Raw genomic sequence first — 14,770 nt, forward strand, 5'->3', positions numbered from 1 at the left:
TCACGTCCTGTTGCGGTGTAATCGAGTGGTGCCACATCCAAGAGTTCTTCAGTTACTTGCAGCTCCATGTCTACGCCACGCACAAAGACTGCAAGCTGAGCACAGTCCGATATGTCGGTGCTTTCGTCAAGTGCTAGCGAAAATGTAACAATGTTCTCCGCCTTTTTCCTGAGCTGTGTCTCTAAATCCGCTGCCATGTCCAGGATTCGACGAGACATTGTTTGCTTCGACAGGCAAACCGCTTCAAATGCTTGCACCTCCCTTGGAAACAAACATTCTGCAACTGCTACCATGCACAATTTTACGAGGCCGGCCGTGGTGGCCGAGTGGTTCTAGGCGCTTCAGTCTCGAACCGCGCGACCGCTACAGTCGCAGGTTCGAATCCTGCCTCGGGCATGGATGTGTGTGATGTCCTTAGGTTTGTTAGGTTTAAGTAGTTCTAAGTTCTAGCAGACTGATGACCTCAGATGTTGAGTCCCATATTGCTCAGAGCCATTTGAACCATTTGATTTTACGAGTGGTCCCACCGAAAACGGCTTGCCACTCGTCGCAATGATGTGAGCGACCCTGTAGCTTGCTCGAATTGCAGATTCAGTAGTGTTTTCTCCGCTCTCATTCACCTGAAAATTATAAACGCATTACAGAACACGAACTATGTTGCATGTTTTGATACCCTCCGTATTATGAAACCGTTTTTAAACGCCTCCGCCGGCCGTTGTGGCCAAGCGGTTCTAGGCATTTCAGTCCGGAACCGCGCTGCTGCTATGGTCGAAGGTTCGAATCCTGCCTCAGGCATGGATGTGTGTGATGTCCTTAGGTAAGTTAGGTTTAAGTAGCTCTAAGTTCTAGGGGACTGATGACCTCAGTGCTCAGAGCCATTTTTTTTAAACGTCTCCTGGTATGTCGTTCTTAAGCCTGGCTACCAATTCTCTGCATGCAACGCCTTCTACCTGATTGTAGTGCGCTGCGTGAAGACGTGTATAATGTTGATAAATATTGTACCTCTTCGCAGAACTAAATACGTTATGACATACATGACGACCATCCCTCTCAATGAATAGAAATGTATCCTCCAATAGAGGTACAGGACTCCCGCGGCTAGTCATAGCTGTCATTGAACGTGGATTATTGCGTCAGTTGCGGCTGCATGCGGCCAGGGGGCAGTGAGTTCGCTTTCCCCCTCCACGCGGGCTCCGAGCTGCCGCAGTGAGCGCTCCGGCTCCCTGGAGCTCGGTTGGAACAGCCTGACCTAAGAGAACTGCTCAGATTGTCACCCAGGTCATTTATATAGATCAGGAACAGCAGAGGTCCCGGGACGCTTCCATGGGGAACACCTGATATCAATTCAGTTTTACTCGATGATTTGCCATCTATTACTACGAACTGCGACCTTCCTGACAGGAAATCACGAATCCAGTCACACAACTGAGACGATACCCCATAGGCTCGCAGCTTCATTAGAAGTCGCTTGTGAGGATTGGTGTCAAAAGCTTTCCGGAAATCTAGAAATATGGAATCAACTTGAGATCCCCTGTCAGTAGCGGCCATTACATCGTGCGAATAAAGAGCTAGCTGCGTTGCACAAGAACGATGTTTTCTGAAACCATGCTGATTACGTATCAATAGATCGTTCCCTTCGAGGTGATTCATAATGTTTGAATACAGTATGTGCTCCAAAACCCTACTGCAAACCGACGTCAGTGATATAGGTCTGTAGTTCGATGGATTACTCCTACTACCCTTCTTAAACACTGGTGAGACCTGCGCAATTTTCCAATCTGTAGGTACAGATCTATCGGTGAGTGAGCAGTTGTATATGATTGCTAAGTAGGGAGCTATTCTATCAGCGTAATTTTAAAGGAACCTAATCGGTATACAATCTGGACCTGAAGACTTGCCCGTATCACGCGATTTGAGTTGCTTTGCAACCCCTAAGGTATCTACTTCTAAGAGACTCATGCTAGCAGCTGTTCGTGTTTCAAATTCTGGAATATTCCATTCGTCTTCCTTGGTGAACGAATTTCGGAAAACTGCATTCAATAACTCCGCTTTAGCGGCACAGTCGTCGGTAACAGTACCATCGGCACTGCGCAGCGAAGGTATTGACTGCGTCTTGCCGCTTGTGTACTCTACATACGACCAGAATTTCTTCGGATTTTCTACCAAATTTCGAGACAATGTTTCGTTGTGGAACCTATTAAAGGCATCTCGCATTGAAGTCCATGCCAAATTTCGCGCGTCTGTTAACTTTAGCCAATCTTTGGGATTTCGCGTTCTTCTGAACTTTGCATGCTTTTTCCGTTGCCTCTGCAACAGCGTTCGGACCTGTTTTGTGTACCATGGGGGATCAGTTCCATCTCTTACCAATTTATGAGGTATGAATCTCTCAATTGCTGTTGCTACTATATCTTTGAATTTGAGCCACATCTCGTCTACATTTGCATAGTCAGTGTGGTACACTCAAATTCCATCAAATTCGGAGCTACCTCTGTCTCTCTAACATTTTATCTCCTCTCAGATTTTTCTGACACTTTGCATTCTGATTCACTACCTAATACATTACTTTCGCATTCATCCTTCCACATCCACTCATAATTCATGCTTTCATGAAGAGCCATTGGTTCACTTCCAGCAACAGAAATAAATGCACAAACTCCTTTCGTTGAGGTGTGCAAATTAGTAGCCTCAACTTTTGCAACTCCAGCCTCTAGAACATCATGTTTGCTTCCCTTTAACAATAAGTTGCCTACTTTTGCCAATGCGTAAGAAAATTCATCACCAGCTGATGGGACTATTACTACAGTGCCTTGTAATCTTACCCTCCCACACATCAACATTAAATTTCTCTGTTTCTAAAAAGTTTCAAAAGTTCGAGAGGCTTAAGGTGTGCAAAAGAAAAACCTTTCACTTCTCTTCATTTTCTCTAGTCGTTGGCTGCAGTTCTTGCATCTAGGGGTACATTCTTTAGGCTGAAATTTTGATTTTGTACGTTCCTTTTGATCTGAACAATGTTTGAAGATTTGTGTGTTTTATTCTTGAATTTTATTTCTTTATTTTTATTTTTTGTTACTTTTCAATATTACACTGACTTTACAATTTCCACTTCTATAACACTACAAATTATATTGTTAGTGTCAATCACAAAAACACATCTGATCCCATCAGAGGCATGCCCACTACTACTTTAAATTCTGCAGTACTCACAATATTCCAGAGAGTTAACAAAGCAAAAAAGTGTACAAACTTTCTTGACAAAAGAAGAATCATCACCAAGATATAACATTATTTTATAAATGAATTCAGAAATAATTTTAATTATTGCCGTTAGATTGTGCAATTAATAACATAAATTTTAAGTATGCCAGATATTTCATAATTTCAAATATTTCCAAAAGAAGAGTAATTTTAACTGAATGTACAGAGTACTAACAAATTAATTTCTTTTTGCACATTTTAGCCTGAAATATTACAAATCATATTCAAAATCATATGAAATTCTTTTAGTGAAACAACTGAGATAATTTTAACTTACACAAGGTTTAAAATATCTTTTGGTATTGCCTATATATGTAGCTGCTTCCCACAGGTTTTAACGTCATTTCTTCGTGAGACAATTGTTAGCCTCATTTTCACAATCTGCCACCACAAAACCACTCCTTTTAATACATTTACACGCAGTTTTTTCGAAATTTTCTCGAATTTCTCCACCCTTTAACGTGTTTTGGCGGCAACACAACCACCTAACCTATGTGCCCATCATTGTCTACCAACCCAAGTTCACCACAGGATCAACATAGCCCAGCTTTAACCAATACTTTTTCGCCTTTTTTCACACCAGATCTCCAGTTGCTTTCTAGTTCACCTTCATCTCTCCCCATATATTTTTATTTTCATTTTCATTTCAGCCTCTGTTACACTTTCCAGCTTCTAATACCATTTCACCCTCACAACACCCCCACAACGACCCCATTAAGTTTTATTTACATTCCATCCGCAAACATGCCTTCGCCCTAGCCAGGTTACGCTCCCATATTTTATTTTCTCAGGCTTGTCTGACATTGGCATTACCCCCAAAGGCCTCACACTTAAAGTTCCCATCTCTGGCTGCAACCCTTCTTTCCATCAGTCCCTATACCAATTCCAAACTGAACAATCCATTGCCCTCACCCACCTAATCCTTCACCTACACATCAACTCAGCCAATGAACACACCCGTCAACTCCTATCCTTAATAAAAGTCCTCAGTCTTTCCTCTCCCACATCCACACCAGCTGTTCAGAGCATCCTCCTACAGGCCAACTGCAAATTAGAACAGCATGCCACCCTCCACCTCAAAAAACTATCCGATCTCCTGGTTTCCCACCTCCGGAATGGCAACTCACTCACCCTTCACAACCTTTCCAACAAACCTCAAACTCCTCTCATTGCACACAAACCCAGTCTCTCCCATCTACTCAATCTCCCACTTCCAGCTCCACTCCCTCCAAAACCTCAAAATTCCAATCAACACAATCTGGAACCACAATACCCTAATTCAGTAGTTAACCTTTCCTCCAAACCTCTCTCCCAATCCGAAACCTCTGTCCTATCCAAAGGCCTCACCTTCAGCCCCACTCCCAGATTCAACCAAACAGTAAGATGTCTGTGTATGTGCGGTTGGATATGGATTGTGTGCGAGTGTATACCTGTCCTTTTTTCCCCCTAAGGTAAGTCTTTCCGCTCCCGGGATTGGAATGACTCCTTACCCTCTCCCTTAAAACCTACATCCTTTCGTCTTTCCCTCTCCTTCCCTCTTTCCTGATGAGGCAACAGTTTGTTGCGAAAGCTTGAATTTTGTGTGTATGTTTGTGTTTGTTTGTGTGTTTGTCGACCTGCCAGCACTTTCATTTGGTAAGTCACATCATCTTTGTTTTTGGAGATTTTGTACATATATTGTCCATTTTCATCACCTCCATACTGCAAGTGGTGGACATTTTAGAAAGATTGTGATGCAATTGTTAAGACTGCTTTCAGAGGAAAACTTTAATTATACACTGATACTGCCTGTTAGCACCTTTTCGAACTATTTCAGAACTTGTGTATAAAATTCTTACAGATTTCACAGTAAACATACCTTTTGTTGCACTCGTCTGTCAATCTTAGTTTTCGAGATGTTTAATTTTGAAGTCAGGGACACGTTCACTGGACATCCTGTATTATGCAAGAATTGTTCAGAATATTTCGTCAAAATTACAGGTCAATATCTGGTGAACTTAGTCAGTGGACTTCCAGGACTGGAACTGGATTATGTTACTATCACTAAGCTGCCAAACATTTCCCAGGTGCCACTTTATGTATATATTTTTGAGGTATACAAGTGAATTGCAAACATTTGTCTTGCTCAGCATCCTTCCCGTAGTCATTATTTTGTGATGGCGCCAACCCATGTCAAATACATGAGAATAAGAGTGCAGTGCCTATTGTTTCAAACGACTAGAGGTCAGTTTTGTTTCAGAACAATGGAAGTAGGAATGCAACAACCTGATTACTTACCTAGCTGTGACATTTAGAATCAGTGTAGGACTGTCATTACAGTTGCATAGTAGGCAGTACTACTTGTTATGCAGTTATCTGCAGAATTAATGTAATTACAACACTGAACTCTATTATTGTTCTTGTATCATTAGCGACTCATGGATTGAGGACTATGTTCATTAAGTATGATTATTCAGATTGAAGCCAAATACAAGAGACATCATTTTCAAGGTGATCATGATGTGTGTTTTGCAAACACCACTGCAAGATTTAACTGCAAAGTGTGCAATCTCTAACTGGCATATAATGTATGAAAATATTATTTATGAAAGCAGGTGCATGAAGAAGCATTACACTTGCAAAACTGATACTATAACTGGTATATGAAGTGCGAAACAAGCTGTGTCGCATACTATTACTTACAGTGATTACTTAGTTCATTAAAAATTGCAGCTGCAATCTGCAAGTATGGAAACTACAGTATAAGCTTGTATTACAGCAATACAAGACAATTTAAACTTTGTTTCTATCAGTATGTCGCTGTAAAGGTGTAATGGAACTTTTCTTTGCACCACAGGGGCAATATTGGAGAAATGAATGGTGCAGCTCTTCACTAGCTCTGAGAATAAGGTCACTCTGTAAAGTAAATGCCAAGTTTGGTATCAGTTTCAGGCTCAAATGGTGATCAGTGTTTTGCCTAGTCTGTGTCACGGTTTCTATCAGCCAGATTGAATATCAGTAGGGAAATCGTAACAAAACTTGTCCATCATAAGTCATCTCACTACTTTCGGTACCAGGTAAGAATGAAAAAGTGATGATACACACACAACATAAATGTTTCAATCTGCTTTTGGTGCCTGCACCCCTCCAAAGTGAACAATATATCTCAAATGTTAGACATATTGTCACTTGTGACTGTACAATGATGAGCCAAAACATTACGACCGCCTACATAATAGCTTGTTTGTCCGTCTTTGGAACAAAATACATCACTGATTCCGCATATCAGGGATCCAACAGTTTGTTGGTAGGTATGTGACATTACATTTCTATGCACAGGTCATGCAATTTGCATAAATAATGGGCTGCTGATTTTCGTATGTGGTGATGGTGCCCAGTAGCAACCCAGATGGGTCCCATACGATTTACATCAGGTGAATTTGGTCACTTAGACATGAACATGAGTTCACTATAATGCTCCTCAAACCACTGTAGCATGGTTGTGACTCAGAGACATGGACAGTTATACTGCTGAAAGATGACATTGCCATTGAGCAAATCATCAAGCATGAAGGGATTCAGGTGGTTTACAGCTGTCAGTGTGTCTTCAGCTACTGCCACAGGTACCATGCAAGTGCTGGAGAATGTCTCCCATAGCATAATACTGCGCCCACCAGCCAGTGTCTGTGGTGCGCTCCATGTTTCAAGTCGCCATTCGCCCCGATGACGACATTTGTGAAGACGACGATCAACCTTGTATAGCAAAACTATGATTCACCTGGAGAGACAGCAGGTTTCCATTGATCGACGGTCAGATCCTGATGGTCCTGTGCCCACTGCAATCATAATATATGGTGTTGTTGGGTCAACATGTTAACGCGTAGGGGGTGGTCTGAAACAAGCATTGTGCTCTTTTGGCAGAGATGCCACAGATCACCATCTATCCTACTTTACAGAGCTGAAAAGTCTCCGAACCCCACGTTCTGTGAAGAGCCATGGGCATCCAATCATTTATGGCCTAGTGGTAGTTTCATTGTCGTAGCTCTTTCCATTGATGCTCACTACAGTAGCACATGAACATTTGACTAGCTTCACCATTTTCAAGACACTCATTCACAGGCTCTGCTTAATAATAATCTGCCCTTTGCCAAAGTCACTTATCTCAATGAGTTTCCCAATTTGCAGCCCACATCTTTGCTAGGGTGAGCCCCTGTTAATGTCAGCTCTACTTACATGTTTTTGCTACCACATCACGTGCCCGCTGTGCCACCAGGGAGCATCCATCATCGCAGTGGGGAGTGGTCATAATGTCTTGGCTTATCAGTGTATTTTATAATGTTAATTTAACTCTCATGAGATCGCAGTATACAAAATCCAATATATAAATGTAAATATTATTACTTCAGATAAAAAAATAACTCATGGTAAAAACTCCCATAGCAGCCTGTGCATGTGTTACGGAATGGTGATCATGTAGTTTATCAAAGTTATTTTGTGTGGAAGGTCAAACGGAAATAAGAAACAATTTTATTCTTATCACTGTGAGAGGATAAAAGTGCCCAAGATGTGCCGTGTTCATTTGGTTGAACAACAGTTGGCACCAAGATGTCGGTGGCCACTAGAGGGCAAGGAAAATGTCGAGTTGAAACTGTTCTGATCTTGACACACCCACAAGCTCTTTTGCAGAAAGTTTCACTTTATTCTATATGGTGTAATTATGGAAAATGGGAGAGAATATGTGGAAAGTGAAATACCACAGAATGTAGATATCTCCAGGTAAGACAGTTCATCCTGTGACTGTACCCATCTATAAGATGTCGTACAATAAATCGTCCAAAGCTCATGCCTTGTAATATTTTTCTACACCTATGGCTAGCTAGCACTTTGAATACTACATTTACAGTCCAATTGTTTGCAAATGTTGGACCCAGTGTGTATTTATATATGAAAATTGGTACAGTTCTGCTGTAGGTATTTTCCATCAGTTCCTAGTCGTCATATATCTTTTTGTACAGAAAATGTGATTTGTTATCAGAGCTGAGCTTTAATTTCTTGCTGTAGCATCTGCTATCATGAAATCTGATCACAGTGAAAGCACTTTCCATTGGCCTTTGTTCTCTTTGAGCCCAAATTCCGCATAGCTACCCTTTGCATGCCATTGCACTGCAGGTACCATCTGCATCCCTACAAAACTAGAGCTATGACATTTCCCTGGTGTCTAACCCTTGGCTTATCTAATCCTCCTATAAAAATCATTTTCCTGGTTGTAGTAACATAAAAATTTTGTTAATCATCTGTTTGTGCATTTCTAGCAGAGTTGATGATTCCATTTTACACACAACATTTTGATGACTAAAGTTATCATTAGCTTCAGGTGCTCTGAACATTACGCTCTTATGCATGCTTTCTGCTTGGTCTCCAACAAGAGGGCAAATAAAGGTTAGTGCCATGCCTATATTCACAGCTGAGGTCGACTCTTAAGCACTAACACACTTGATTTCAATGGCTGCTTCACTACCCGAGCCATCTTGATCCTTCCCTCCACCACCAGTTTTTCCGAACAGTGCTGATGGGAGTTATCCTTGCAACACATTTTCCCCTCCCATAATTATTCTGGCCTCAACCTACAGTGACATACTGCCCCACACCCTTCACCCAACAGTTTCCACCCCCTCTGCCCTATCATCTCCTCCCCATTCTCATCTCCCACCCTGTTTATATGGAATCCTGTGCCAAACTCACTCTCTCTCTCTCTCTCTCTCTCTCTCTCTCTCTCTCTCTCTGTCTGTCTGTCTGTCTGTCTGTCTGTCTCCCCCCCCCCCCCCCACCCATTCACCACCATCCCTTCCCCTCCCCCTCCCCCATACCATCCAGATTGCTTCTTGTATCTTGTAACCCTTGTGATGTTGCATTCCGGCCCGATATGCTGGAGTTGGCGGTCATGTGTGCATGAGGTATCTGTGTTGACGTATCTTCTTTATGGTAAGTTGCAATCTGTCTTTTCCTTCATTGTTGAATTCCTACCTGGAATTTCCATTGTTTGATTTTTTCCTATAGGTGGTGTTGATTTTGGCCATAGTGGCCTCCTCTTCTATTTTCAACAGCACTGTAACTGATATCACTTTCGTTTTGTATTTGCATGTTTTATTGTTATGTCATAAAGTAAAACAATATGGGTAGGCATATACTCCACTGAACTGCAGCACATTATTTATATACAGTAATTAATTTCATAGGTACAGTTTACCTGTATGTAGGACTAAATATCCTACTTGCCTTTGCTTTGTTAGACTAACTTGTAATTATGTAAAGAAAATTTCATCACTTTCAGTTGATGACCATGCTTATGTTTGTAATAACTATCCTCATCCTTACTTCAGGTAGGTTCATCTCATCCTATGTCCAAGTGATCTGTTCTTCCTATATACCTCTTTCATGCCCCGAGGAAAGAACTTTTTAGTTTCATAAAGCTAGATTGTGTGTCAGTTTTACTTTCATGTTTGTCTGTCAGCCTACTATGCATTTCACTCCTGAAGGTAATAGTTCTCTCATACAAATGTATTAGTTTTCACATTTGAATTTTCCTTTGATACAGTTGTCTATAAAATTCCATTGGTGCATTTGTGAGTGAGCTGTGAGGCTGTTTCTTTTAAAAATGTAAACAAATATAATGAGAAAATTGTGATGGTTTTTATCATACTTCATAAGAGGTATATTAAAATCCCAGTTTTAAACAATTTAGATGGTTCTGAAATTAGACATTACATGATATTTTCCCACAGATTTCACAACTGCAGCAGCAACTTCTAGAAACACAAAAACAACTGTCTGCTGAAAAAGATAAAGTAACTTTAATGGAAGCTATTGTAAGCGAAGCAGATACATTGAGGAAAGACCAAGAAGTTTTACTGGAACTTTTAGCAGATCAAGATACAAAGTTGAATGAATATAAGGACAAATTAAGAGCTCTTGGAGAGAAGGTAAAATATATGTTACGATATCTGTTTTAAAAAAAAAGAAAAGTTTATGATCATATTCCTTTGTCACTCCTTTTTAAATTTATTACATATAGAATGTCTAAATTATGTATCATGTAATTAAGTACTATAGACAATATATTGCTTAAATAGGATTCAGGCTAATTAGGGTAATAGAAATTTTTTCATTGCTAGGGCACAATAAAAAGCTAGGAATCACCCATTATAATCTCTTTTCAAAACTAAATGTCAATTATAGCTATGTAACCTTTTAAACAAAGGAACCTGTGAGAAATAAAAAATGTGCACACTATGGGAAGTTAACACAAGTTTTTTCGCCCGTTGAAGCTATGATTTTTTTTTCCAACAAAGCAATAACTAATTCTCATTCTGGAAATAACTCAATTGTTACTCCCCAACCAGCAATTTAAAAAGGAAAAAAAAAACTAAACATAACAAAAAAATTGTAAAGAGAGAGAATTTACTTGAATGTGTGTAGTCGTGTATCCTCTGTTTTTATGTAGACTTCACCAGTCTGTGGTATTTTTACTTAGGTTGATGATGATGAAGATGATGTAAGTTCACAAGATGACGAAATGGATGAAGGTATCAGCAGTGCTTCAGGAAAAATTCCTTGAGGTAAGGATATGCCCAATAAGATTTTTAAAAAATGTACGTTTTGACCTCATTGTGTTTGCCTGGCTAATTTGGATTACCTAGAACTGCTATTACTCAGCCTAAAGAGGTGTGAATGTCATTTCTGTAGGAAATATGAAAATAATTCTAAAGTTTGATGAAAAAGAACTTACAGTGCTTGCATACTAAGAAATTATTTGTTGTGATATTTTTTTTATTTTGAACTGCATCATTCCCCTGCGATAAATTTCATTAAAATTATCAACACAGTAGCAGTGATATGCAGTATACTAGAGGCATGTTCTTGTTCTCCACTGGGAAATATTTTGTTTGAGGTTTGACAAAAGAAACCAGACTGATATTGCAAATTTATGTTATTACCAGATATATTTAATTAGTGGTAGAGGCATTCAATATAGAATCCTTTTGAGTCAATACACATCAGCCATTATCCCTTCTGCTGTCCAAAATCTTTCTGCATGTTGCTTCCTGCAAACAGCCCAAAATAATTTATTTTTGCATTTCAGCAGAGCATAAGAACAGATCTGTAGTAAAGTGCTTGTCAACCACCACTCAGCTAATGAAGTTTGATGAAGCATTTCACAGTAGAACAGCAAAAACTAAGTTCAAAAAATAGTCTAGCACTAATATGACATTAAAGATACCCTCAAAGTAATGCAAGCAAAGTTATCTTCTCTTTTCCCCCCTTCATATCTCTCATTTCAGATCTTCACTCATATGTCTCACTAAATTAATTGTTTATCTTTTGGTGTTAAGACTTTCAAAGTGGTAAACAAATGAAAGAATACTTTGGCTGAAGATATCATTTATGATCAACTGACTTCCATTTGATCATAGGCAAAACATTTTCACGAAAAAAATCTCATATTTTTGGAGTGGATCAGGAGTGAATATGTTATCACACAAGAAGAGAAGTTTGGTTAAAATTATTTATAGCTGAAGACAGATACAACTTACATAAAAAAGTATGACTGTTGTAGAACAAGGTTCATCAACAATATTGGTGCATAAAAATGGGAGTTAATTAACTCACATAGAATAAAATATTTCATCGATTAATATTTTGCATTGATATTTTGAAAGTTAAAGCATAGGCATGTAGTTCATGTACGTAAATATTAAGAAAAATACAGCAGGTCGCTTCTGTCATTCTAAGGAAGATTCTATTGGACATAGCTTGCCACATTTTCTTCCATGATCTGATCTTTGTGAAGTCTCAAGTGTAAGAGGACATATTAGGGTTTAATGCAATAAGTGAAGTGTTAAATTCATTACATATATGTAAAGAACTGGAAAGAAGCTACTGGCTGAAGTCCAGTGCTGACTTGCAAAACATGTAGTCTGTGCTAAGCTAAAAGTACCAGACAGTGAGCAGAAATTAATGACAGTTCTTATGCTATCACTCCATAAAATACTGCATAAATGCCAGGAAGTAAACCCCAAATACTGGTATATAATGTAATGAACTGAAGCTGAACACAGTCACCAGTCTTTCACTAGCAAAATTCAAAAGAAGGAAATCCTTCACATTAACAAGACTCAATAATAGTGAAAACACTATTTATACAGATGAGTAATAGAATAATATTAAAGATTATTAAATAAAGGAAATAAATTTTCTGGTATAATGAGACATAATTGCCATAGTGAAAGAGAGAAGACTTCTGAAGTGTCTCACACTGTTCAAATATATGTGGCAATGGAAAGATCTGAATGGAATTCTACTAACACACAGAGTGAAGGTAACAACTTACCATGTTGGTGATGTGGTGAATGGTCATTAGGCATATAAACAAGATTCCATTGCTAAGCTTTGGACAGTGTTCTTTTTCAGAGCTAACTAATGCAGAAAACAGTCACACAGCTACATTGTACCAGTGCAGCAGGTCGACTGGGGTGAAATGTTGTCTGAGGTGGAATGGGTGAGAGGAGAAAGGATTGGAGAGAGGAGTGGAGGAAAGGGGCTTTAACAACTAGGAAAGTCAGGCAACAAGGAGCAGGATAGGAATGTGGCACCAGTGAACTCGCCCTGGCATAGGCAGAGAGAGATGCATGTGACAACCAATGAAGTGAAGTGGAGGATGGCTTGAGAGGTGAAATTGAACAGAGGAAGAGAGAGACTGCAGGAAGGAGAGTGAGAGTTTGCAATGAATGAAGTACGGGCATGCAGACAGGGATAGGGATGGGGCTGTAGGCTGTCAAATTTCAAGGCCTGGAGGATTATGAGATCAAAAAATGTATTGTCAGGATAATTAAGTGGACAGCTGAATGATGGTCATGCCCTCAAAAAAACCCATACAAAAGTTGCAGCAGAGTTGATATATTGTGTGATTGCTTTCACAGGTGTGTCTGCTTCTGGTAGGGTCAGATATACTTATGATGGGAATAGTATAGGATGCACTGGATGGGTGCATAGGACAGGTCTTTCATCTGGGTATTTCACAAGGATATGGGCCATGCAACAAGGGATTGGGAGTAGATGTAACATACAAATGGCCGCGATATTTTATAGATTGGGTGAGCAGTGAATTATCATTTTGGGAGAAGTGGGCATGTTTCTGGTTAGGATGTTAATCATTTCTGAGTGTGGTATTAGATAGTTGAAGCCCTAGCAAGGAATGTGGTTGAGTTGTTCTAGTCCAGGATGATATTGGGTAATAAGGTGGTGGGATATGCTCTTTTGCAGACTAGATTTGAAGGCTAGTGTGTACCTGTGAAAGTCTTAGTAAGATCTTTAGCATATTGTGCAAAGGATTGCTCATCACTGCAGATGCACCCTTCACAGTTGGCCAAAGTTTATGGGAGGGAATTTTTAATTTGGGAGGAGATAGCAACTTCATAATGGAGTTACTGGTGATGGTTGGTGGGCTTGACATGGACAGAGATTTTTCTGGAGCCAACTGCAGTCCATATCAAGCACCTTGTTTCCTTCCATGTGTGGGTGGCAACTTGGCTGTAACGCCATGATTAGGGAACACTGTGTAGTGGATCTGTCTATGTGGTTCTTCCAATACAGTCTCTGTTAGCTTTTGTTCTCATGGTCCTGTTACTCTGCCATGACACTGCACGAACTTATAATTCTTGAGTTCATACCCAAGCAGACTTATACTATAAGAGTGTCTCACTACTTCCAAATACTGAATGACAAACAAGTCTTTAGGAATGATCTTCTGTATTGTTCCAATCATTTGCATCAGTCATGAAGACAGATCCAAATACCAGTAACTCGTAAACTCAAACACATCGATCAATACAGCCGTTTTTTCTGAGGTGTTCACGACACCTTCAAGAGGCGTCACCAAGGTATAAATGTCCATGTCCAGCAAGTGCAACCATGCTCTCCATGTCACACCTTGTCCCTGCTGTGTTATGTCACTGCATTCACATTGTGTGTACAGATAACAGATAAAGTGTTTAAAAGAGAGGCGATCTTTCAGCAGCATAAATGTCCTCAGTGAAACATAGGTCATTCTCACATATAACCTACATTACACTGCACAAGCCTAACAATAATTTGTGTTCCTTCATGATGAGGCCTGACAGTCGACAGAAGAAGAAACCGGAGAGACATTTCTAAGACCATAACAGATCTCTAAACCTTCTAGAAAAGTGTAAGAGATACTCAGAGGATCATGGGATTCGTCATAAAATAGGCAACATTTTGTTCATAAAATTGTACTGGATAAATTTAAGGAACTAATATTTGAGGCAGATTTTTCTACTGCTATAGTTGTTAATCTATTGAGACTTTGAGGACAGGGCAGCGAGGATGGCAGCTTTAACACTGATATACTTTTGAAGATATGTTGATTACACATTCAGGGTCCAGCCACATGAATTAGATTCTCTCAATAGCCTTTTTGGAGTGCTTTAACCCAGTGTAAAGGGTAGAATGGAAATTA

The 14,770-nt window shown here is 39.7% G+C and overlaps 1 protein-coding gene across 2 annotated transcripts in view; it reads left to right on the forward strand.

Annotated features, from left to right (window-relative positions):
* The window catches only part of LOC126237101 (general vesicular transport factor p115), a 232,124-nt gene that overhangs the window by 203,682 nt on the left and 13,672 nt on the right, over positions 1–14,770 (forward strand). For both annotated transcript variants that reach the window (XM_049946909.1, XM_049946910.1), the window contains exons 16-17: positions 10,017–10,214; positions 10,766–10,850. In XM_049946909.1, the coding sequence (XP_049802866.1) occupies positions 10,017–10,214; positions 10,766–10,849 (282 nt within the window). In that variant the 3' untranslated portion in view covers position 10,850. The remainder of the gene's footprint in view (positions 1–10,016; positions 10,215–10,765; positions 10,851–14,770) is intronic.

The sequence above is a fragment of the Schistocerca nitens genome, chromosome 2 (assembly GCF_023898315.1).
Source record: "Schistocerca nitens isolate TAMUIC-IGC-003100 chromosome 2, iqSchNite1.1, whole genome shotgun sequence".
Lineage (NCBI taxonomy): Eukaryota > Metazoa > Arthropoda > Insecta > Orthoptera > Acrididae > Schistocerca > Schistocerca nitens.